Genomic DNA, 26006 nt, shown 5'->3' with positions numbered 1-26006 from the left:
TGTGAACCAAAGAACTTTTCTTAAATTTATCAACTTTGGCTTGGCTTCGCGGACGAAGATTTATGGAGGGGGTAAAAAGTCCACGTCAGCTGCAGGCTCGTTTGTGGCTGACCAGTCCGATGCGGGACAGGCAGACACGATTGCAGCGGTTGCAAGGGAAAATTGGTTGGTTGGGGTTGGGTGTTGGGTTTTTCCTCCTTTGCCTTTTGTCAGTGAGGTGGGCTCTGCGGTCTTCTTCAAAGGAGGCTGCTGCCCGCCAAACTGTGAGGCGCCAAGATGCACGGTTTGAGGCGTTATCAGCCCACTGGCGGTGGTCAATGTGGCAGGCACCAAGAGATTTCTTTAGGCAGTCCTTGTACCTTTTCTTTGGTGCACCTCTGTCACGGTGGCCAGTGGAGAGCTCGCCATATAATACGATCTTGGGAAGGCGATGGTCCTCCATTCTGGAGACGTGACCCATCCAGCGCAGCTGGATCTTCAGCAGCGTGGACTCGATGCTGTCGACCTCTGCCATCTCGAGTACCTCAAAACTCAAAACGGTCAACCAGTTTACCTATCTCGGCTGCACCATTTCATCAGATGCAAGGATCGACAATGAGATAGACAACAGACTCGCCAAGGCAAATAGCGCCTTTGGAAGACTACACAAAAGAGTCTGGAAAAACAACCAACTGAAAAACCTCACAAAGATAAGCGTATACAGAGCCGTTGTCATACCCACACTCCTGTTCGGCTCCGAATCATGGGTCCTCTACCGGCACCACCTACGGCTCCTAGAACGCTTCCACCAGCGTTGTCTCCGCTCCATCCTCAACATCCATTGGAGCGCTCACACCCCTAACGTCGAGGTACTCGAGATGGCAGAGGTCTTAAATTTATATACACATTACATACACATCCTCTTAGAATTAGAAGGGGGTTAATTTGGGTTAGTTAAGTATAGAGTTAAGTTAACGTTTGATTCTATTTTCATGTTTAAAGTTGATTAAAAATAACTTTTGTTTTAAAAACCACTTGTCTTGGTAAATGTCTGTGGCTGCTGGGTTTTGAGGTCCTTTGGGCTTGTAACAGTAGACGCAGAAGTGACCAATGAATCACTCCATCATCAAACACAACAAGGAGTATGGAAGATACAGGTGGCTGGGGTGAAATGGTTGAGGTGATCACCACGGATGCATTCATGGGGTGATGCAATGAGCAGAAGAGAAAGAAAGTAGGGGAAGGATATGCAGGTTGCTGGGGTGGTGACTGCTGTCTTCCTTCCGGTTGGATGGGGAACATTGGGAATAAACAGAGCTCCCAGGTTTCATCTTGAGCAATAACAGAGAATAATTTCACAGCTTCTCCCTTTGCCTTCTTTCTTGCAGCTCACTGTGTACCACCAAGCAGTTGTGTGGAGCATGTGGGTGTCAGTCGACTGCTATGCATCATTGCCAGGTAAAGGGTTCGTCTTATGAGCAAACATGCAATGCGATGGAAGTTGATGCCTCACCGACACTGACTATTTGACAGGCATTGAGCAACTGAAACTAACAACACTGGTTGTTTAAACCACAGCCATCATTTGAATGTGGCAAATTGGAAGTAGAGTGAGAAGAGATTTGCTTTCTTTGGGAAAAGCTTGTTGGTTCATACAATACAGTCAGTCCATTCCTCCTTATTCCTTTTCAATTCATCCAATGTGTCTCTGCCTCCTTCAGACTTTTCCCCCTTTCCATTATTAGAACCCTAGTTCCCCTTTAGTATTTAACTTCTCTTCCTTGTGTTCAACTCCCTGCAGGACCTTACTGCTCTCGACCCATCACCAGATCCACATCTCTCCCCCCATGTTCTATCTCGAGCCCTGGTGGGACACCCTTGGTTGTTTGGACCCTAGACACCGGAAATCCCCTTGTATGCAGGGTTTCTCTTGTGCCCACTTTAAGGGACTTTGGTTGTGCCCTAATATCTCCTTAATTAGCCCAGAGTCAAATTAAGTCAGTTTTCCATGATGTTGACAGCACAAGAGGTTACAAGGATAGACTGGGACTGTTTATCCCTGAAGTGGCAGAGGCTAAGGGGTGACTTGACAGGAGCTTCTAAACACACGAGACACTCAGATAAAGTAGAGAGTCACACATTTTTCCCTCAGGTTAGGAGAATATAAAAATAGAGAACACAAGTTTGAGGTGAGAGGGGAAAGATTTAAAAGGGATTTGAAGGGCAAGTATTTACACAGATGGTGGTGGATATATGGAAGTAGAGATAGGTACATGGAGAGGAAAGGGTTAGAGAGAAGTGAGCCAAATGCAGTCAAATAGGACTTGCTCAGATAGGCACCTTGGCTGGAATGAGTTGGGTTTATTAACTGGAATTAAGAAGAATGAGAAGGGCCTGTAATTGAAGTAAGAGTACAGTGATTGAATGTAGGGTGTGTCCTGAATGGAGGGGTCAGAATCTGAGGTTTCAAGGTTAGGAGTGAGAAGAGCAATCTGCCAGAAGGAACAGTGGCAGTGGGCACCATTTAGACCTTCCAAAAACATGTGGGCAGATATATAGATAGGAAGGGCTTTGAAGGGTATGGTCCAAATGCAGGCAACTGGGACTATCCCAGATTGCCAACTTGGTTGGCATCGAAGAGTTGGTCCGAAGGCCCTGTTGCATGCTCTGAGTTATGAATCTGTGGAGAAGGTAATGAACATCTTTGAAAAGATAGATTTGTAGATGCAGAGGACATCAAAGATATGGAGAGGGAGAATGAATGTGGAATTATGATCAGCCATGACTGCACTGGATAGAGGAGCAGTCTCAAAGGGCTGAATATAATTTCCTACTCTTATTTTCTATGCAAGAATATGTGCTCTTAAAGCAGTTTTATTTTTATTACTGGTTACCTTGCATACAGAATTGCCTGTTCAGTGTTGAAACTAAGTGCTAGAGCATTTTATTACCATTTCTCCAAAATATATTCAGTTATCGGGATGATTTCTTCAGGTGACACAGCGGCTCAGTAGGTAGAGCTAACTAACTGACAGACCCCGTGACCCGTGTTTGACCCTGATCTTGGGGTGCTGTGTGTGTGATGTATACATGTTCTCTATCCTTTGAGAGCTCTGGCTTCCTCCCACATCCCAAAAGTGTTCTAGAAGATGGGTTACTTGGCCACCCCAAATCTTGATGGATGATCTGGGAACTGGAGGCAATTTGTGGGCATCTGTGAGAGAATAGGTTACAGAGATATGAAGAGGGGAATGGCTTGATGAGAGCAGGAATAAGTTTGATGGGCCAAAATGTTTCCTACGACATGAGAAAATATGAAAAAAAAGAAAAATATCGGTGAGCTTGGAAAGTAAATGGATTGTTTATCCCTGGAGCTAGCTGTATTTGATGTTGAGAACATCAGTGGGAGAAAAAGAATAGTCAATGTGTATTAAAGGGATCCATTAAGCCAACGTTTTTGTCCCAGAAGGTAACACCTGATGTTCATTTCTTATAGAAAGGTGCTTCTGTTGTCATTGCACCAGGATATGCCTTGTCTCGAACCAAAAGTAATATCAGTGTCTCCCTGTGCGATGAATTCTTCAATCGACCCAAGTCAGTCAAGACACATGTCTCAAGGTAATTCGTCTGAGATACACAGTGTGATTTGCTCACTGGGACAGTGGGATAGGCAGAACATATCACTCTGCGTGCCTCTCTGAGCACCCATCACGCACAGCTAATTGCGTTTATCCATTTAATTTACCTCTCATTCTACCACTATTACAGACCATCCCCAGGTTATGGACAGCCCTATAGATGATCAAACTCTCTAAAATGATTAAATTCTGAAGTCCAGTGTACCTACAGACATTTGTTCCTGCAAGTGGCAGAACTAGTTTGCTCTTTCTTCACTTTTAGTATGGTAATTATTATTTTTCAGTCTGATTTACTTTTGATGCCATTGTCTAGAAGTTGTGTGCTTTTTCAACTTTGGATCAAAATTGACTTAAGGACATTTGCAAAATGAAACTTGGGAAAGGCTCTTTTGATAAATCTTGATAAATCTGTACAGTTCCTCCTTGTACTCGTTTCTATATTGATCTCAGTTATCTGCTGGTATACCTTGCTCTGTCTCAGAAGACTGTAAGATGTAGAAGCAGGATTAGGCCATACAGCCTCACCATTTGAATCATGGCTGATATATTTTTCCTCTCAACCCTATTCTCCTGCCTTCTCCCCATAACTTTTAATGGCCTTACTGATCAAAGAACCTATCAATCTCTGCTTTAATACCCAATGGCCTCCACAGCTCTCTGTGACAGCAAATTCCACATTCACCACCCTCTGGCTGAAGAAAGTTCTCTAATGTTCTGTTCTAAAGAGAGGTCCTTTTATTCTGAGGCTGTGCCCTCTGGTCTCAGATTCTCCCACTATTGGAAACATCCTCTTCACATCCACTCTATGCAACCCTTTCAAAGTTTCAATGAGGTCCCCCCCTCATCCTTCTCAATTCGAATGAGTACAGGCCCAGAGCCATCAAACGCTCCTCAAAGGTTCATCCTCTGGGTTCATATTTGTAAATATCATCTAGCCCAGTGGTTCGCAACCTTTTTTTTTCACTTACATATCACTTTAAGTCATCCCTGTGCCATTGGTGCTCTGTAATTAGTAAGGGATTGCTTAAGGTGGTATGTAGGTGGAAAGGGAAGGTTGAGAACCACTGCTCCAGACCCAATTGTTACGGAAATATTTTGCTTGAGAAAAATTGTAATTGCCCCATTTCCTTTGGAGTTATGAAACCATGCACATAACAAGTCAATGAGGTACGATTCAAACAGTGGTTTTCAAACATTTTTTTCCACCCACATACCACTTTAAGCAATTCCTTACTAATCACAGAGCACTGATGGGCACAGGGAATACTTAAAGTGGTATGTGAGTGGAAAGAAAAAGGTTGAGAACCACTGATTTAGGCCCTCTCAAACATCAGTACATCCTTCCTCAGATATGGGACAGAATGATTAGCATAGCGGTTATAGCAAGTCTGTTACAGCGCCAGGACCGGAACCAGGGTTTGAATCCCGTGCTGTCTGTGAGGAGTTTGTATGTTCTCCCCACGTCTGTGTGGGTTTCCTTCACCATTCAAAAATTATGGGGGTTGTCGGTGTAATTGGGCAGCTCATGGGCTGAAAGAGCCTATTACCATGTTGCATGTCTACATTTTTTAAATATCTCTTAAAAACTGCTGACAATACCCAAATGTGGGATGACTAACACCTTATAAAGCCTCAGCATTACATCTTTGCCTTTGTACTCTAGAATTCTAGAAATGAATGCTAACAACCGACAAGTTGACCTTTCAGGAATTCTAGACGAGAGCTCCCAAGACCCTTAGGACCTCTGCTTTTGGAATTCCCTCCCCATTTTGGGAATAATCCACTAATTTATTCCTTCCACCAAAGTGCACGACCATACACTTATCTACACTGTATTCTATCTGCCATTTCTTTGCCCATTCTCCCAACCTATCCAAGTCCCTCTGTAGAGTCTACTTTCTCAACACTATCCCGCCCATCCATCTATTTTTGTATAATCAGCAAACATGGCCACAAAACCTCCAATTTGTCATCTAAATCATTTACATACAGCGTGAAAAGTAGCGGATCCAACGCCGACTCCTGCAGAACACCACAAATCAGAATTAATTTATTATCATGAACAGGTCATGAAATTCAGTGTTCTGCTGCAGCATCACAGATTGTATGTATTCATATACACACCTTGCTAAAATAAATTTTAAAAAGTACACAGAAAAGTAAGGCCATGTCTTTGGTTCATTCATTATTCAGGAATCTGATGGCAGAGGGGAAGAAGCTGTCCTTGCGCCACTGAGTGCTCGTTTTTAGGCTCCAGTACCTTTTCCCCGATGGTAGCAGAGTGAAGAGGGCATGGCCTGGCTGGTGGGGGATCTTTGAGGATAGAGGCTGTTCTTTTAAGACACCGCCTCTTGTAGATGTCCTCGTGGAGTGAAGACTGGTGGCTGTGATGCTGCAGGCCAAGTTAACAACCCTCTGGAGATTTTTCTTGTCCTGAGAGTTGATATCTCCCTACAAGGCAGTGATGTAACCAGCCAGAAGCTCTCCACGGTACACCTATAGAAGTTTTCAAGAGTGTTCGAAGACATACGAATCTCCTCAAACACCTCACAAAGTATAGCCACCGTCGAGCCTGCTTCGTGATTGCGTCGACAGAAGGCTCCAGGGTAGATCCTCGAAGATGTTGACACCCAAGAATTTGAAGTTCTTGACCCTCTTCACTGCTGAGCCCTCGATGAGGAGTGGGTCATGTTCCCCTGACTTCCTCCTGAAGTCCGCAGTCATCTCCTTAGTTTGCTAACGTTGAGCGCAAGATCGTTGGCGTGACACCATTCAACGAGCTGATCTCTCTCCCTCCTGTACACTATCTCATTGCCTTTTGTGATGCTGCCGTGTGCTGGGGTGTCATCAGCAAATTTGTAGATAGCTTTGGAATTGACCCTGGCCACACAGTCATGGGTGTAGAGCAAGTAGAGTAGTGGGCTAAGCACACATCCTTGGGGTGTGCCTGTGTGGATAATCAGTGAGAAGGATGTATTGTTTCCTTTTCATACTGACTATGGTCTTTTGATGAGAAGTCAAGGATCCAGTTGCGGTGGGGGGGGAGGAGGGTGTGCAGAGGCCCAGAGTTTGTAGCTTCTTGACCAGCACTGAGGGAAAGATGGTATTGAAGGCAGAGCTACAGTCGATGAAAAGATGAATTGATGTTTTCAAGATGATCCATAGCTGAGTGGTGAGCCAGTGATAGTGCGTCTGCTGTGGAGCGATTGTGATGATAGACGAATAGTCCAGACCCTTGCTTAGCTATTCGTTAATTCTGGCCATAACCAGCCTCTCAAAGCATTTCATCACAGTAGAAGTTAGTGCTACTGGATGATGGTCACCAGCAGCGAGCCAGAAAAGGCCCCCTTTGTTTCCACTCTTGGGCTTCTGCCAGTCAGCCAATCTTCTATTCATGCTGGTACCTTTCCTGTAATACCATCTTGTTTACTAGTTTCATGTCTGGCACTTTGTCTAAGCCTTTCTGATAATCCAAATAAACAGCATCCACTGACTCTCCTTTATCTGTCCTGCTGGTTACTTCCTCAAGAACTCCAGTCGATTTATCAGGCAAGATGTCCCCTGAACAAAGCCATGCTGACTTCAGTGTATATTATCTGGTGCTTTCAAGTACTCCAAAACCTCATCTTTAATAAATTTTAAATTTAGACAGACATCGTGGTGACTGACTATTTCGACACATGAGCCCATGCCACCCAATTACACCTGGTTGGCTGCAACCCCCAGTGGGAGGAAACAGGAGCCCCCAGGGAAAACCCACTCAGACATGGGGAGAACGTACAACTTCCTTATAGATGGCATGGGATTCGAACCCCAGTCTCGATTGCTATCACTGTAGCGGCTTTGCGCTACAGCTTGGCCAAATATGTTGCCCCGAATGACTCTAGAATCTTGCTATCCACTGAAATTAGGCTCACTGGCCAATCATTCTGTCTTTTGTCTCTTCATTCTTAAAGTGTGGTGACATTTACCTTTTTCCAGTCCTCTGGTACCATTCCTAACTCCACTGATTCCTGAAAGATTACAACTAATACATTTACAATCTCTTCAGCAACCCGTTTCAGAACCCTGGGGTGTAGTCGACCTGGTCCAAGAGACTTATCCACCTTCAGCTTCCAAAGCACCTTCTCCTTACTAATAGTGACTACACTCACTTCTGTCCCCGACTCAAATTTCAAATATCTTTCATAATGAAGGCTGATGCAAAATACTTAATTCAATTCATCCATCCTTTCCTTGTTTCCCATTACCACTTCAGCATCATTTTCCAGCTGTCCGAGGTCCATTTTTGCCTCTCTTTTATTCTTTGTTTCTGAAAAAAATTGTTATCCTCTTTTATGTTATTGGCCAGCTTTCTTTCATGTTTCATCTTCTTGTTTTTTTTTTTGTCGCCTTCTGCTGGTTTTTAAAAGCTACCCAATCCTCCAGCTTTCGCAATAGTGTATGCCCTCTGTTTTGCTTTTATGTGATCTTTGACTTCACTTGTCAGCCACAGTTGCTTGACCCTCCCTTGGGATAAAATGATTCCTCATCTTCCAAGTTATAACCTGCTGTTGCTACTCTACTGCTAGGGTTCCCTTCCAATCAACTTTGGCCAACTCCTTTTTCATGCCCCTGTAGTTACCTTCACCCAGCTGTAATACCAACACATCCAATTTTGGCTTCCCCCTCTCCAACTGCAGAGTGAATTCCATCACTTTGTGACTGCTACTTCTGCATGGTTCCCTGATCTAATCTGGTTCATTGCACAACATCAAATCCAGAATTGCCTTTGTCCCAGTGGGCTTGACCACAAGCTGCTTTAAAAAACCAAATCATCGGCATCCCACAAATTGATTTCAATTTTCACCAACAAAGCAACCCTATCCCCTCTGCCCACCAGCCTGTCTTTTCGATAGGATGCATATCCTTGGATACTTAGCTCCCAAGTGATCCTTCCTCACTTACCTCTCCATTATGCCCACATTGTTGAACCTGGTAACCTCTAACTGGGCTTTGAGCTCATCTACCTTGTTTCGTACACTGGATGCATTTAAACACACCTTCAGCACACCTCTCACATTTGTCTCCATATTGCCTGACTTTAAACTTCCTTTTTTAAACTTTCTGTCCTATCTTTTATTCTGAGTCTTTAATAACCTCTCCTGCACTCTCCTTGCCTTTCACTTTATGTGTCCATTTTGATGAACTCACCCCACCGTTACCTAGTTTAAAGCCCTATCCATAGCACTTGTTCTGAGAGGCAGGCCCTTGTCTCAGCTTGATCATAAACTTGTGCTGTTCCACTTTGCACTGCTTTCTTCATTGATCTCGGTCTCTCTCTGCATACCTTGCTGAATGTCCCAGCTTGATAAATCTGTACAGTTCTTTGTACTGCTTTCGAGATCAATCTTGGCCTCGAAACCTTGCTGAGAGTCTCAGCTCCATTTCCATCACTTACAGTATCTGTCTTGGTCTCATATTGCACAGCTTGTTGTCCAGCTGAGCTGGGTATTGCTTGCTTTATCTGTAGGTCAGTTTGTCATATCTGTGTCAATCTGATAGCACTGACAACTGGGCATTACCACACAGACCCCACAGTGATGGTACTCTTCCCCTGTCAGGGACTGCCCTGTCAACACTGCTCCCTTTGAGTTGGTCCAGAAGTGAGTCAATATTTATATGTGGTAAAGATTGCGAATCAGTTCTGGGTGAGAGGGGTCACACCCTTTGTTAACAAATAGCATCATTTTAAACAAATGTATTTTTAATTGTGATGTGTGTGTTAGTTCATTTAAGACATTGGACTGTAGATAAAATTGTTTTTTCAACTGGATAATGCAGTTAATACCATTATTCTACTTTTGTCCAAATTTTCAGGCCTGCAACAGGGAAGGACACGTGAGTTTTTATCTTTCTCTATGTTGAAAATAAGATAACTTGAGATTTGAACAATTAACTGAGTGTGAGTGAGCATCTAAACTGGACCTATCTGGTTTTGTGTCAAATTCAGCCATTTCCTCAACCTTTCATGACTATGCCTTTGAAATTAAGAAATAAATGGAACTTAGATGTGTAGTTGACTAAGGAGTGGCAATAATGAACAGGAGAGATGCCAGAGGGGGTGGGTGGTCACTATTAAAAAAGAAATCATGCACACGAGTGACATGAATCTGGGGATCAGGAGTACGACATAGACTCCGGGCAGTACCGTGGCTAACACGACAGTGAGTGCAATAGAAGGATGTAGATAGGTTGGTGAACTGGGGTGATTCTTAATAAATGCCACTTCATACTGATCATTGAGAAATAATGGTTGTGGAGAGGCTACATAATATGAATAGTGCAATTTCGTGGAGGTTGCAAGGTCTGGGATACCTTGAGCTGCTTCTTCAACATGAATATTGATGAATGAAGGAAGATCCTGAGGTTTCCTTCCACAAGGAGCCAGATGACGCATCTGGTCATGCAATTGTCTCACAGTGTCAGAGACCTGGGTTTAACCCCGACCTTGGGTGCCACTGTGTGGAGTTTGCACATTCTCCCTGTGGCTGCATGGTTTCTTCCCAGTGCTCTGGTTTCCTCCCATGTCTCAAAGACTGATAAGTTGATTGGCCACTATAAGTTGTCCCTGGTGTGCAATGAATGCTAGAATCTTGGAGTGGGTTATGAAAAATGTGGATAGAATAAAATGGTGTTGGTGCTGGATAAATTGAAAGGGTCTTTGATGGCTAGTGTGGACCCGGGGGATCTTTTCTGTGTTGTATGATTATGAACGAAGATTTTTAAAAAAACAAATGATGGACCGAACTTCTAAATCTCCAGTTCGCTGAAGGATTGTTGCGATTCTGGAGAGCGGGTACAGGGAAGAATGGTGAGGCTGGCACCCAGAGATGGGGCAGAGGTTGGGGAAATGGAATTTTTCCATCTGCTGCAGAGAAGATGGGGAGAGGGGGTGTGGTATTCAAAATCATGAGACATTTTGAAAAAGTGCACAAGTTCGAAGGTCCAATATTTAAGGGAACTTTACTCAGAGGGAGTTGAGAGTGTGAAATAAGCTGACGGTATAAATGATGGATGCAGGTTCAATTTCAATATTGAAGGGAAGATTGGATGGGTACATGGATTTAAGGCTTAATGGAGGGGCATGGTCTGGGTGCAGGTCAATGGGATGAGGTGGAATAAATAGTTTTGCACCAACCAGGTGGGTTGAAGAGTTGTTTCTGTGCTGTAGTGTCCAATGGTTCTAGTTCCCTTTGTCAAGTGGATATTGGAGGTTACAGATTTAAAATAATTGAATTTTATGAGACAGAGAGGGGAAGAGAATGTATTTGAGAATGTATTGGAGGCACATCTGGATTAGATTCAGTCGGATGCTTCTAAGAAAAAGCTTGACCAGGTCTTCTTGACAAACATAAGCCACTTGGAGGGGGGGGGGGGGGGGGGAAGGTGTAGTAAAGGTAAAGGACTAATTTGCAAAGGTTTGAATTGAAGTGAATAGCACTTTAAACAAGGAGGAATCTATGTTCCCTCCTTTTGAGCCAAAAGACTCGATCATTCCATTGTCTACATCTTGCATCTCCTTAAAGAAGCATTGAATTCACTGAAAGCAGGTGACATCATCACTTTTCTTGACCCAGAGAGATGCTCCACAATTTCCTCCAAGTAAGCAAACTGATTGTCTCTCATCAATAATTCGAGTTACGAACCTGACTCCTCTCTCAGGCTAAACCACACCAGGGATCACGACAGATTCTCTTTGATCCTGTCGCCTTTTTCTCTCCTTCCCAAAAACTACACTTCCCACTTCTGTATTTGGCACTGCCTCATCCATGCCTACCTATTACCGATGACTTCTGAGCTGAATTATTTCAACACTTTTGAAGCTGGATTTCACTCCACATGAAATGAACCATGTGGAAGTGACTATGGCTAACCACATCACGTCATTGCCAACCAGCACCTCAGTTTTAGAATGTGCATCCTGGCATTGAAATCATAGAACCATACAGCAAAGAAACAGGACCTTCAGCCCATCCAGTGACCTGCAACTGGATCAGAGCCCCCTCCCATTCATGTATGTATCCATTTTTCCTTAAATATCAAAATTGAGTCTGTATTTACCACTTCAGCTGGAAGCACGTTCCACACTCTCACTACTCTGTGTGAAGATCCCCCTAATGTTCTCTTTAAACATTTCATCTTCACCCCAACCCATTTCCTCTAGTTCTTGACTCTCCTAATCTCAGTAAAGCTGCCATCTTGACCCCTCATAATTTTGCATACCTCTATCAAATCTCCCCTCATTGTAACCTCTTTTAACTCAGCACTAATGTTAACGAGATTATTGTCATGCACATTGTACAATGTATACTTGCTAGAAGGGCTCAGGCTCGAAATGTTGGTTATCCTATACATTCTCTGTGACCTGCTGAGATTTTTTCCAGCATTTTTGTATATTGCATTACAATGGCAGTGTCTGCAGACTCTTCTGTTTATCTCGATTAAGCTGCTCCACTGTGAAGTTGCTTTGAGGGATGCATGACCTAAAGATGTTCTCCTCCTCTCTTTGAAGCATATTAGTTCTGTGAGAGACTGCTCCTCCTCTGCAATCCATGCTGCTCGCAAGATCTAACCTCTTTATTCAGGCATCTGCCTGCTTTTGCTCATACCTTGACAAAGGCCTCATGCCCAAAACATGGTTACCCTTTTCTTTCTATAGATGCTTCACAACCTGCTGAATTTCTCCAGCATTTTTGTGCATTCTACACAATAATGAAAATATGGCCTCATTATTGTCTTGTTCAATTTTACCATTACATCCCAACTCCAAGACTGAATACTTTGCAAGACAAAATCTCTCTTTAATACCCTATCTACCTGTGACACCACTTACAGCAAATTATGTATCTGTATTCCCAGTTTATTCTGTTCTGCTGCACACCTGAGTGCCCTACCCTTTACTGTGGTTAGTGCCCTGCCCTGGTTTGTCCTCCCAAAGTACAACCCCTCACATTGGTCCACATTAAATTCCATTTGCCATTTTGCAGCCCATTTTTCCAGTGAACAGATCCTGTTGCAGGCTTTGAATGTTTTCCGCATTGTTGATTACAGCTTCAACCTTTTGTCATTAGTAACTCTTGTTGATCTAATTTACCATGTTATCATCCAGATCATTGATACAGATGACTTTCCATGTTGGTGTCCAGCTCACCCCCTCACTTAAGAAACTCCATGTGTATCACTGCCTGCATCTCCAGCCTCAGCTGTAGAATTGCCTACATGAACTTAACCTGCAAACTTCCATATACATCCCTGAATCTCTGCCACCTTATTTGGCTCGATATCTGTATTTGCTTGTTAATGCTCCCCCACTCTCTCTTTTGCGATACCATGTTAAAGGAACTCCAGAAATGTCTCTAATGGATGTTTCTGACTTTTGAACCCCTGCCCCCCCCACCCCTTTCCTCCCCAACCAAAAGCGTCTCTGGCGAATAGTAGCCAATTTGCCAGAGACCAAAGATTAAGCATGATCTTAGGGTAGAATTGATCGGAGTAGTGCACACTTGATGGAACAGAGGATTAGGTAACACTGCACCTCTGTCCTTTTCTCTTTCCTCCGACCCACCCAAGTCCTCACACACCAATCCCCCTGCTCTCTGTTACTCAGTTTAATTCCCCCTCCCCCACCTATTCCATTTGCCCATCACCCCTCCCTGTATGGTTCCACTCGTCCTCACCATCTGCAGTCCTTGAGCCTCCATTCATCATCTCCCAGCTTCAGTCACTACCTCCACCCTTTCCTTGCCCTACCCCTCCCCCTCGCCTCTTTACACTGGCTCTCTCCCCCTTTCATTCTGATGGAAGAACCTTGACCCATCTCTCCACAAATGCTGCCTGAGCCTCCGAGTTCCCCCAGCCACTCCCTTTCTTGCTGCAGATTCCAGCACCTGGGGTCCCTGCTGCATGTGGGGTCCCACATGTTTACTCGAGTTTGTGGTCACATTGGGTCCAAAGCATCCCACAAATCGCAGTACTGATTGAATTTGACTCCCCTGTAAAGTTGGGATCTTGTACTTTGCAGGGAGCAGTTGATCGAGGACCTCCAGCAGCAGATCACCCAGCTGGTCCACTTACTGGAACAAGAGAGTCACAAGCAAATGAACATAGAGAGAAAGGTCAGTCCAAAAGACGTTGGCTGGTAGGGTTAGGTCTGGATTCTGTTCAGGTTCATCACACATGTTAAGGTACTGAGGTTTCTGTTGGTTCTATTGTCGGACTCTGGGTTTACCCTCCCCTCAATTTGGTCTATGTGTCATCTGAGTCCAGCATGCTCGTTGAATGAAGTGATAGGAGAAGGTATTCGGTTTCACAATCAGTTTATTACATAGTACAAGAATAAAGGTTAACAGAGCTCTGGTTCAGTCGTTAGTTCATAGGTCACCTGCTCGGTGAGCTATTCCCCAAGACTGACTCCTACTGTCCAGTCTCTTCTGTTTATATAGAATAACATTGTTACATTGACCACGAGTTGGCTTTCTTTGATAACCTCCTTGCATAAAATTTATCTCAAGCAATTTCCTGCTCTGCACTTATCGATGGTGTAGACCTCCTATCTTAATCCTCAAGGCCAGAACATCCTGTTGTTGTGATCAGAAGTTAATTCATACCCAAGATATTTCTAATTATTTCTTCTTTTTTGTCTGACCATAGTCTTCTGTTCTAATCAACACCTCCCGTGTATCCTTATGACTTAATTATTTCTACTAAATTGGTTTATCCTTTTTATTTGTCTCTGACATTCTCAGTCTTGGTACTCTTATCACTTATCCTTGCAATCCACTTATCTTCCTGTCACCGGCCTGTTTCAGAATAAATCACTGTCCCTATGGTTCCTCCAACCTCATCCTGTCTAACTTCTATCTGCTATCCTTTTTCTCCCATGTGTGCTTTACAATTAGCAGTGTAACCTTGGGGATGAAAGTATTTTCTCTTTTTGTATTTGGAGGCAGCAAATTCTACACATACTATAATCAGCCAACTCTACATACTGTGGCTGTTACTTAATGGCATTAATATTTCCCTTAAACAGTATAATTGAAGTAAATAGTAAATTGTTACATAGTAATGGATTAATGGGGGCCTGAGGTCCTGCCTGAGTCCGCCTGAGGTAACGGCTGCATCGCGGGGAGAGACAGCCAGCTGAGACCGGGCCTGCCCGCACCGCTGACCGAGCACCGAACACAGGCCGCCATCGCCAGGCAAACCCCGGCAGCCCGCACAGCCCGACTGTTGGCAGCCGAGCCCTGGGCCGAGAGCGGTCAATGAGAACTGTTTAGTATATTTCAGAGTTTAATACACACCTCAAAAACCAATAATCTAAACACTAACAACTGTGAACTTCATTGCAGAGTTCTTTCCAGTCTTAAAAAAAAAATTTGTACTAGAACTTTTCTTTCTGATCCTCAACCAATGCTGCATCCCCTTTACTCGGCCGCAGCAGGAGTAAACGCACGCAGGCCGATTCCAGGGCGCACCACTCCATAACTGGGGACAGCGGTCATAGATCTCCAGAAATGGTTCGACCTAAAAGGGGAGGCAGGCCTCTTCAGCCCGGTTAAGCAACCTGCATAGGAGAAGGTCACTCCGATATAAAACCTATGACCCAAGGACCTCGCTGCTACGTCCCAGCTTGCTTGGCCACGGCACACGAACCATGGGTGTAAAAGGTTGGGCCAGTACTGCGCACACTGCACTCCACCCAAAACCTCCTTTGCGCAGGACCGAGGACAGGTCCACGTCCTCCCCCTCAAAAGATGGGCACAAACTCAAGCTAGCATGCTGGAACATCAGAACCATGCTAGACAAGGCTGACAGCCACCGACCTGAACGTTGGTCTGCCCTCATCGCACATGAACTCAGACTCGACATCAACATAGCCGCTCTCAACGAAGTCTGCCTTGCAGATGTAGGCAGCCTCCAAGAACACGGCACGGGCTACACACTCTACTGGTCTGGCAAGCCTCAGGCTGAACGACGCCTTTCTGGTGTTGGCTTCATGGTCAAGAACTCCATTGCCTCCAAACTTGAAAACCTCCTGACAGGCCACTCGGACCGGATCAGGTCCATGCGACTCCCCCTTCAAAACAAGCGACGCATCACTCTCATCAGTGTCTATGCTCCAACCCTTCAGGCGGAACCAGCAGAAAAGGACAAGTTCTACACTGATCTGCGCAACCTCATCCAATGCACCCCTACAGCCGACAAGGTTGTCATCCTTGGCGACTTCAACGCTCACGTCGGCAAAGACTCAGAAACCTGGCCAGGAATCCTTGGCAAGCATGGTGTTGGCAAGTGCAATGACAACGGGCGCCTCCTGTTGGAATTCTGCGCAGAACAGCGGCTTGTCATTACTAACACCCTTTTCCAGCAGAGAGACAGCCTGAAGACTACCTGGATGCATCCCCGATCCAAACACTGGCACCTCCTGGACTACGTTCTGGTGCGAGGAAGAGGCAAATGAGACGTGCTCCACACCAGGGTCACGCCCAGCACGGAATACCACACTGACCATCGGCTTGTTCGCTGCAAGCTCAACCTTCACTTCAAACTAAAGTTCAAGAACAGTGGAGCCCCCAGAAAGAGGTTCAATGTTGTATTAATGAATACATAATGAATAGTACATAGGCATATTTTCCATGATTACTTAACCCTTTGGTTCCAACACTATCTAGCAAGTCTATCCATACATAAGTACACAGTCCAGAGAGATGAGTTCAAACGGAGTCAGGCCAACAAGTGTGTCATTCTGATGTCCTTGAATCTGATGCAGTGTAATCTCCCGAAAGGGAGGAGGGTGAAGGGAGTGCAGACGGGGTGGGGTGAATCCTTTCGAATGTTACCTGCCTTTCTGAGGTAGCGGGAAGTGTTGATGGTGTGGGAGATTGATTTGACAGTCTGAGCCACATTCACTGCTCGCTGCAGTTTCCTCCCATGTGTTAGATTCCTTTCAACTCAGGGTAGAGCTGTGTATGGAATGTTGGTCACCTGTTTTAAATGCTGTCATCTGCCGATGAAAGTGGTGGATTCTGTGTCTTAACTATGATGGGTAGGAGTTACTGTCGCACTCAGTGAGCATTGGAACAGTCATGCAGGACAGAAAAGGCCATTTGACCCTTACTGACCATCAACCATTAATTGTGCGTATTGTTCTCCACTTTCCCATTTCCAAGCAGTCCAGCTGGTCAACACATGCATAGAACAGCCAATCCGTGGAGAATGCAGTTTAGGACCCTGTGTTTCAAGCTGAGTTGTGAGGTGGAGGAAGTTCTGGTAGATGAAGGGAAAAGAGCGTGTCCAGAGTGGAGTGGATCCTTCGGTATGTTGGCTGCCTTTTCTTGCCAGAGGTACATGTAGATGGGAGTCCTTGGAGGGGAAGGAGATTAGTGTGGTAATACAAGCTGCATTCATCACCTTCTATCGCTTCTTCTGATCTACACAGAGCAGCTCCCATACCATGCTATATCTTTATGGAGAAAAGATTTTCAGTAAATCCAGTTTTTGCTTCATGAGTCCATTTAGGCCAGAACACTAGCACAGTGAGCCAAGCTGATGTCTCATGGTTCCAGAGAGCAGAGTTCAATCCAGACCACAGCTTGAGAAATAATGCGACAGGTAACCCAGTAGAAGCATCCCTGCCCAGAGCGTTTGGTCGAGGAGGAAGTTGCTAATACGTGGCATGGATGAGGTGAAAAGAACCTGTAGACTTTTTCAGGTGCATTCTCCGCTAAGAATGCGCCTGAAGAAGCAGAAGCGGCCCTTTAAATTGCAGTTCAGGTGGCAGTGTTGAAAGCTGAAAGCGCATTCTGGCTCCTGTCCCTTGGGCTGTCAATTCAGGATGGCTGGCTATCAGCGCGGGACGTCCCTACACTGATCCCGCTACCCCGCTCTCTCCCCACTCACGGGGCTGAAGTGGCCAGTGGGGGAGAAGGAGACTGGAGCGGCCGGCAGGCGAGTATGGGGGCTGGAGCAGCCGGCAGGGGAGAAGGAGGCGCTCGAGTCAGGTACCGGCATTGTTTCGGCCAGCCCCCTTCTCCCCCGCCGGCCGCTCTCGCCCCCTTCTTCCCACTCCCGAAATCAGTCCCGACAGTACGGGGACACCTCGCACCAACCGGCTGCTCAATAGTGTGGGGACTGATTTTGTGAGTGGAGAAAGAGTGGGGCAGCGGGATCAGTTTGGGGACGTCCCTGCGCTGATAGCCTCACCGGCTGCTCGACAGTGTGGGGACTGGAAGAGGAGCTGTTAGGTGCTGGCCAGCTGACTATCATAAGCAGCTGCATTCCGGTGGGCTGGGGGAGGGGGGGGCACTTTGCTGCGGGGATTATCCCTCTCGGAGGAGGGTTCCCAAACTCTCCTTTCAGGTGCCTCCTGTGCATTCACGTGGCCTTCCCACAGCTGCATTTTACCAAAATATATGGCTTTACAAGCGGCTCAATTGGCCACCTGAAAGTGCCTTATGTCTACAAACTACAAGTGTGCATGGGGGAGGAGGGGGAAAGGAAGATACGCTAATTGGGTGAGAGGAAGGAAGTTTAAAGCCTACATACTGTCTTAGGCCTGACCAGCAGAAATGGTCTGTTTCTTTGTAGTCACCCTTCACGGTCTGGTTGCCTGAATGAATTGAATGTGATCCGACACTGTTGTGTAAATTGTTTGATCACCTCTCACTTGTTTACAAGTGGTTTCTGGGATGAAGCATCTGGTTGGAGTAAGCATCCAGGAGTTCCCTTGGTGTGCTGGGGAGAGGTCTTCTCACTGCATGTTACTGCTTCCAGTTTCAGAACGAAAGCAAGGAGGCAGAGTTGTTGTTGCAGAAGAAGCACGAGGAAGCCATGAGGTAGGACTTCAAAAATATGACGGGTTAAATGGGTGTTTAAGATGTTCCTTCAAAGGCGGAGGGAATCCATGTTGAGAGTGGAATGTGCATGGGAGTTGCATGCGACAGCTGACACAGGTTGATGAATTACCATGACACCCATACCAAATGTTTCAATGTTTCCCTTAACGTTAAAAAGTAAGCTGAACTTCATGTTGGAATTGAACGGTTTATCATTGTGTGTACTGAGATACGGTCAAAGCTTTGTTTTCAGTGCTATCTGGACAAATCAACTCATATTTAAGTACTGCAGGAAGTCAAATTATAAAATAAAAGTGCAGTAAGTCAAAGAGTGCAAGGTAAAGAGAGCTCTAATAACAGTAGGAAAGAACCTGTATTTGAATCTGGATGTTTGGGTTATCAAGCCCAAGTATCTGCACCTGACAGGAGGGAGGAGTAGGGATGGGTCTTTTAATATGTTGACAGGTTTTCCGAGTCAGGGGGAGATTAGATGGAGTCGATGGAGGGGAAGTTGATTTATGCGATGGTCCAGGCTGAGTTCAGAACTCTGGGCAATCTCGGGCAGGGCAGTTCCTATATTATGCATCTGGACATGGTGCTTTCCGTGGTGCATCTATACAAGTGTTTTGGAATGGGGGAGGATGCTTTATAGGACTGGAGGACCACTTACCCTGCTAAACAGAGGGAGACAAAGAAAAGGCCACACTGTGAACACAGATTTCTTGGTTTCAGTGAAATTGGGGCCACCCATGCACTTGAAATCAAGGTGCTGAAAGAAAAGTTTGAAGAGGCGATGGTGGAGACCAGGATGGAAGCAGAGAAGAAGTACGGTAGGAGCCCTTCACACTGCTTGTCACAACTGGGCTGTGTGGAGACGTTTTCCAAGTTTTCAACTTATAGTTGCCAAACCATATTTTAAACTCTTATGCAAAGAGAAGTTAATTAAGAGATTACAAAGCAGTGGTAAGCTCAAAGAAACTTTGGCTTTGAGTGAGTGTTGCCAGCTGAGGATTTCTGGGTAAGATTTGAGAGCACTTTATACCAGTGAAGCACAAGCACATGGGTGTGCTTTACTCAGTAATGACTTCAGCATTCCCAGTCGTTCTGTATCTCACCGAAAAAGAAACAGTTTCTTTGTTCTGCTGAATTGTCACAAATCTAGTCCTTGTTCAGAGCAGTGAAGCATTCTCTTGCACGAAGCTCTCTTGACCACATATGTTGGTGAACTGCATGGATCAAGTCACAGCCTCATGTTTCCGTTTTCTAGATCTGGAGTGGTATGGTGCATGAGGTATTAGTTTGGTCTAATAAGGTGCATGGGAAACTAGTCCATCAGAGTAAAAGGCGTGAGGGAAATGACTGGACACATGGCTTCTGTGCTCCCTCTGATACACATCCCATGGGGTCCCCAAACTTTTAAGACCATTGACCCCCTTCATGGAATCCTTGATTCCTCATAGACCCCAAGCATGTGCAAAAAAAATGATAATAATTAAGTAGATTTTTGTTACACACTTGAAAATAAAACTAAGACTTTATAACAAGCTAGCAAGTGATTACAATAACAGTAAAGACAATTCTTTGTTTTTGGCCGGGAAGATGCCAAACATAGTGGGGTCCAAGTCGTCAGTATCAGCTGCAGCTGGATTCTGGTTCAGTGCTGTCCACATCGAAGAAGTCGCCTCGAACTCCCAGGCAAGAGTGGGGACCTCGGGCTGGACAATTCATTTGACCCCAAAAGTTCAATGGACTTCCTCGGCGTTTATCAACCCCCTGGCATTTTTCGACCCCTTGGATAGTACCATCAACCACTAAGTTAAAGGCCGGGTGCACTGTGTGTGTCTTGAATGGAAATTATTTTTTGAAAATTTTATTTTTCCTTTTTTCAAAACAAACACATTTTGAAAACACAGTCATTTTTAACATATTTACACATTCTTAGTACAAATTGCTTCTGAATTTCAATACAATTTCAATTCACTTGTAATTCCCCTCCCTCCCCATCAAACATCAAAAGAAAACAAAACAACTGAAAAGACAGAAAATAATAAAGGAAAAATAAAGAAAAATTCAGTGTGCCTCCAGTCTCTCTAATACTTCATACACCATACTTTGAGGTGCTTCACTGCTGTGGTCTTTAAATGTTTTATCAGATTTTTCAATCTGTGGGCTGTTATAATAACTGGGCGCCAAAGTACTCTAGATACCATATTTTGGCAAAAGTATCATACTCATTTCTTAAATTATATGGGCACGCAGCTGTGTATCTCCATGGACCATTGAATGATGAGCAGAAGGGAGTCAGACTTCCAGGTGATCGCAATGCAATTTTATTTTTGCTACTGGCAGGGCAATGTCTACAAACGTAATTTGGAATTTTGTTAATTTTCTGCCTACATCGTCCAAGTTTCTGAATAAATACAACTTCGGTTCCGGCAGGAAGTCTACTCCCTTAATCGTAGTTAATATGTTAGGTAATTCAAGCCAAAAAGGTCTCGCCTTCGCACAGGTCCATGTGGAGTGTATAAAAGTATCAATTTCTAACTCGCACCTAAAGCACTTTTCCAAAATCCTTGGTTTTCCTTTATGTAATTTTTGTGGTGTGAGATGTAATTGGTGTAAGAAATTGTACCAATCTTAGTCTGGCGTTACACTTTCCCTTCATAAATCTGACCATTGCATGGAAATTCTTGACTAGTTTGACATGGTTGGGCAACATCTGGACCAGATTGATATATACTACTTTGGGTATATATGCGCTACTTAGATTGATGTGTTCTGGGAAGGTTCTTAACTGGTCTGAAATGCTGTACATTTATTACCTGGATCAAACTTTGACTTTGAATGGCCAAGAGCTCCAACCTCAAAATTTTCCCTCCTTTTATTCCACAGCTGAGCTAAAAGGACGATTTGATAATGCACAAGCTGCATTTATGTCCTACAAGGTAAATGACAAAGAATTCTTGGCATTGTATTGAGTGTATATTGAATTTTTCGAGCAACAATTAGCTGTGCTCTGCAGTGCAGTGACTAGTGCGTAGGTTACCATTCAGGCGTGTTCTGCTTCAACAATACTCCAGTCGTTTGTGGGGTATCTAATCAGTTTCTAGAGGGGGTAATAGCTAAAAGGATAAAGAGTACAAAAACTTGCAGGAGGAACTCAGCAGGCCAAGCGGCATCAGTGGTCAATATACCAATCAATCTTTTATCAAGGCCAGGATAATGAAGGCAGGATGGAAAAGGTTAGAAGTGATTGGAAAAACTGGGAGAGCTGAAGGATGACAAAGGCACTTGATTGGCAGATGCTAAAGGCAAAGAGGGTGGGGGAAGATCATTCATACAGGATGACACTAGAGGAAGGTGATAAATGGAAACAAAAACTATCAACCCTGGAATCTGACAAATAGAGGTGGTGAGAGAATGGAAACTATAGGGGAGAGGTGAAGAACAGATGGGACCAAATGGGAAGGAGATCCTGTTGTGAAATGTAGGTAGAAGAGGATGGAATCAGGTGGGGGAAAAGAATGCATCCATATTCTAGAATCAACTGACTCGTGCTTCAAGAATAAAGAGGTGGTGGAGTTAGAGACAATAGGAGGAGGTCATTACGTCTTCACTGAGTATGACCAAAATTTGAGCCTTTATCTCAGCACAATATTCCCGCTCTGTCCCACCCTGTTTCCCCACCCTCCCTGTATCCATTTGATGCCTTTTGTGTCTGGAAATATATTCATTCATGAATCCAGAAATAAATATATACACATAGCCTTCACCACCCTCTATGGTGCCAAATTCCAAGCATTGACCAACCTTGGAGTTAAGAAGTCATCATCTCACTTATAAATGTATTTTCCTATATCCCAAGAATGTCACCTTGGTTCCAGACTCCAACCAGACAAGATATGTACTCTTTGACAATAAAATTTAAAATCTAAATCTGATAGCCCACATACCATTCTTCAGTGCTTGCTTTCAGTGAGTGGTGTACAAGATTTCTTTGTACATCAACTCTGTTTTAAATAATGAGCAAATGATGAGTAGCTGGAGGGAATCGACACCATTGTGACGGATTGCTATTTTATATTGTATATAGATAAGTTTTAAAGTAGATAGATTGTGGGGTTTTTAGTTAGGTCACACACAGACACTTCAAAACAGATGAACAGACTCGAAGATTAGGTCCGGTTTTGCAGACTGTCTGAATGCAGTTTGCTTTTCTAGAAAGGTCGTATGGTTTTGCAAGTAGGGAGAATCAACTGGCTTTTCTCTGGGAGAGAGAGAGAGAGAATTCTGTTGAAGACAGAAGTTAACCATGTCATTTAGAACCTTTTTGAAATGTATTCCTTGTTAGCAATGTTGAGTCTGAGTTGATTTTTTTCTAACCCAGGAATCCATCGTTGAAGAAATGAATGAAAGATGGTCACAGAGAGAAGCTGAACTGAACAAGAAGCATGAATCAGATAAGATAATGGAGCTGACCCTGCAGGGTAATTAACTGTTTCATTGAGGGGGAGAAAAGCATGAGTTACAGTGGAAATTAGGGAGAGTTTGGGCAGGTACGTCGTGACGCGGGGAATGAAGGGCTGTACTTGTAGGTATTGTTAGGTAAAAACATCATGAGCTGGGAATGTAGAAGGAGTCACCCAGTGCTGGGCCGTAACAAGATGCAGTTGTGACCTTGTACTCTCAAGATAAGAGTGGGGATGACAAATTGATGTGCAGGAAGCTAGCAGAGAAGGATAGCAACAGTTTATTCATTGGACAGTGTCATGGTATGATAATTTACTAAGTACGTATCCTGAGGTATAAAAAGCACCACTTGCTGATAACGGCAGAATGCGCCTTCTCCAACTAACACTGTTAGTTGCAAGTGTTACAATCCGGCAATAAAGAACCTTGATTTCGACTCAGACTGGTGTCTGACTCACTCATTCATGAACAAAGCAGACCTAACAGTATGTAAACTATAATCAATAATGGAGCCCTTGAGCTAATAATACTACGGCTCTGACCACGTAGGCTCAAGCCCGAAACGTCAGTTATGTATTTTTACCGTTGCTACGTAAGGATACTGTTTGACCTGCTGAGTTTCTCCAACTTTTTGTGTTTTTTACTTCAACCATGGTGTCTTCAGATTTTCGTGATGAACGTACCATCCTGGTAACTCTGCTGCTTCGGTTGTAGCCACCAGCCACTGACCACCGTGGATGGGGGAAAAACAATTCCCCACCCATTTTAATTAGCTTGTTTATTTACTCTGGGTGGAAAGGGAATTAGAGACTACAAAGGCTGATTGGCTGTAGTGCTTTGTTAACTTGCTCATAAGAGGAAATAGGCCCTTCAGCCCAACTTGTCCATGCTGACATAGTTGGCAGTCTGGGCTGCCAACTTTCCTACTGATATATTTGACCATATTATCTTGGAAATATCAAAATTATATCTACTTCTATAACTTCCTCTTGCAGCTTGTTTCCAATAATGAATGGAAAAACAATATTTTATTGTCCTATGGAATGTGCAAGAATTATTTTTCAATATTTTTATTAACATTGAAATTTCCCATCCAAAAATACAGAGTACAAATGGATATATGTAAAAATTCAAAAAGATACATTACACTTAAATCATATCATTACATCCAAGGTACCCCATATTTTAATCAAACAGATTATATTCTATTGATATTTTATTATAAAAAGAAGGGAAATCTAAACCCTCTACCAAGAAAGAAGCTGTTTGGCCGAAAAAAAAAAGAAAAGGAAGCCAGAATTCTTAAATTCTGATAAATTACCTCATTAGTCAACTCTTCTACACGTACAAGGATTAAGAGTTTATGTACAGCACATAGAAGGTAGTGGGTATCTGGAAAGAGCTGGCAGAGGCAGAGACAACAACAGCTTGTAAAAGAAAAAAATTAAATGGGTCCAGGTGTGGGAAAGGTATAGAGGGATTTGGGCCCAGAGTGCGCAAATAGCTTAATTGGCACGGAGAAATTGGCTGTGTTGTCAGGGTATTGATTTAGTGGATATATTCGAAGATGTACTGTATGCTAAGCTGGTAAAAGATAAAAAAGCAAATCTTTTTATTTAAATTTTGCAAGAGGATCCTGTCTAGCTTAAAAAAATCTAAAATGCATCTTTTCTTAACTAATCTTAGCTCATATTAATAATGATCATGAGATTATCGTCATGTACAATGTTCATAGGCATTGAAATTCTTACTTAAAGCAGCCAAACAAGTATTGTACTTAGTTTTAAAAAGACAATGACAATAGTATATTATAAATACAAAAGATAAACAGTTACCAGAGTGCGAGAAAGAAAGTGGCATTGTAATGTAGTAGAAGTTTCGGGATACTCGGGCAGTACCTTAAAAATTAAAGTTTGAGGAGGACGAAAGCTGCACTGCATGTAGATGGAACATTGCAGCTTCTTCTCTATCTTCTGTATTGCTTGACGCTTCTTTTGCTTTCTTTAAATACTTCTGTATATTATCTTGTTTAAGACTTTCTATTGTTATAAGATTATTTTGCACCATGTGTTTGTGTGCATGACTTCATGAAGACTGAACCCATAGATCTTTTCCACAAATTTAATAACCATTTCCATGGACTTTTCTGCAGTAGTCTTTTTATATTGTAAATTGTAGACTATCTGATGTTGTATGTTTCCATTAGAACAGTATTGCTCACCTCACCTTTTAGCTGGATTGTTCTTTTTCTTTACACCGTGAAGTTTATCTGCTTCATGATCCATGATTATGGGTTTGTAAATACTGTATTAATGTTATATATAGTTACCACTGTGCATCCGTGACACTTACATATGCACGCAAAAGCCCGCTAAATAAAAAGGTTGGAGAGTTTTTAAAAGTCCAGATACTCAGGTGGTCGAGAATTGACATCCAGATTTTTGGGCAACTTCTGTAATAGAGTTTGGCCTTTTCTTTATCTGAGTAGTTTATATTTAGTGTAGTTGGGGAGGTTCAAGAGCCTGATATCTGTTGGAAAGAAACTGTTCTTGAACCTGGAGGTGCTGATCTTCAAGCTCTGTACCTCCTGAAGGTAGGAGTAAGATGTGACCAGGGTGCTTGGGGGTCCTTTATGATGTTGGCTGCCTTCTTGAGCTCAGGTCCTCAGTAATGGCTCAGAGTGGAATGCATATCCCTGAAGCAGGGCTGAAGTTAACTGCAAACCTGGGAAAGCTCCAGGGATTATCTCTGCACAGAGCAAAATTGCTGCATGGCAACCCACATGATTTTCATTCTGTTTTTTTCTCACAGAGAATGCTTTGAAAAATAAGGGCAACCTAGAGAACAAAATAATGGAAGAGCAATTCCAAGAACAGATTAATTCCATGCATGAGAAGCACAAAATTGAAATGGAGGCAAGTCATACCTTCTGAATATGGGATCGGCTGGGAGAAATGAACAGAAAGGTTTAAAGTAATTTCAACAAATGAAATGTTTGCTTATTTGAGTGGAATGATACAACACAAATATATCAGATATAAAG

At 43.7% G+C, this 26006-nt stretch overlaps 1 protein-coding gene across 3 annotated transcripts in view; it reads left to right on the top strand.

Moving 5' to 3' along the window:
* Positions 1 to 26006, top strand: part of LOC138761641 (flagellum-associated coiled-coil domain-containing protein 1-like) — a 55746-nt gene that overhangs the window by 17134 nt on the left and 12606 nt on the right. The window contains exons 3-11 of one of the 3 annotated variants that reach the window (XM_069934090.1): positions 1368 to 1437; positions 3476 to 3597; positions 9477 to 9497; positions 13681 to 13774; positions 18432 to 18493; positions 19226 to 19323; positions 21386 to 21438; positions 22881 to 22980; positions 25775 to 25878. In XM_069934090.1, the coding sequence (XP_069790191.1) occupies positions 1368 to 1437; positions 3476 to 3597; positions 9477 to 9497; positions 13681 to 13774; positions 18432 to 18493; positions 19226 to 19323; positions 21386 to 21438; positions 22881 to 22980; positions 25775 to 25878 (724 nt within the window). The remainder of the gene's footprint in view (positions 1 to 1367; positions 1438 to 3475; positions 3598 to 9476; positions 9498 to 13680; positions 13775 to 18431; positions 18494 to 19225; positions 19324 to 21385; positions 21439 to 22880; positions 22981 to 25774; positions 25879 to 26006) is intronic. The other 2 variants (XM_069934091.1, XM_069934092.1) reach the window with 2 other exon arrangements.

Source organism: Narcine bancroftii, chromosome 4 (assembly GCF_036971445.1).
Source record: "Narcine bancroftii isolate sNarBan1 chromosome 4, sNarBan1.hap1, whole genome shotgun sequence".
NCBI lineage: Eukaryota > Metazoa > Chordata > Chondrichthyes > Torpediniformes > Narcinidae > Narcine > Narcine bancroftii.
Note: the sequence above shows the minus strand (reverse complement) of the source record. Positions and strands in the feature narration are given on the sequence as shown.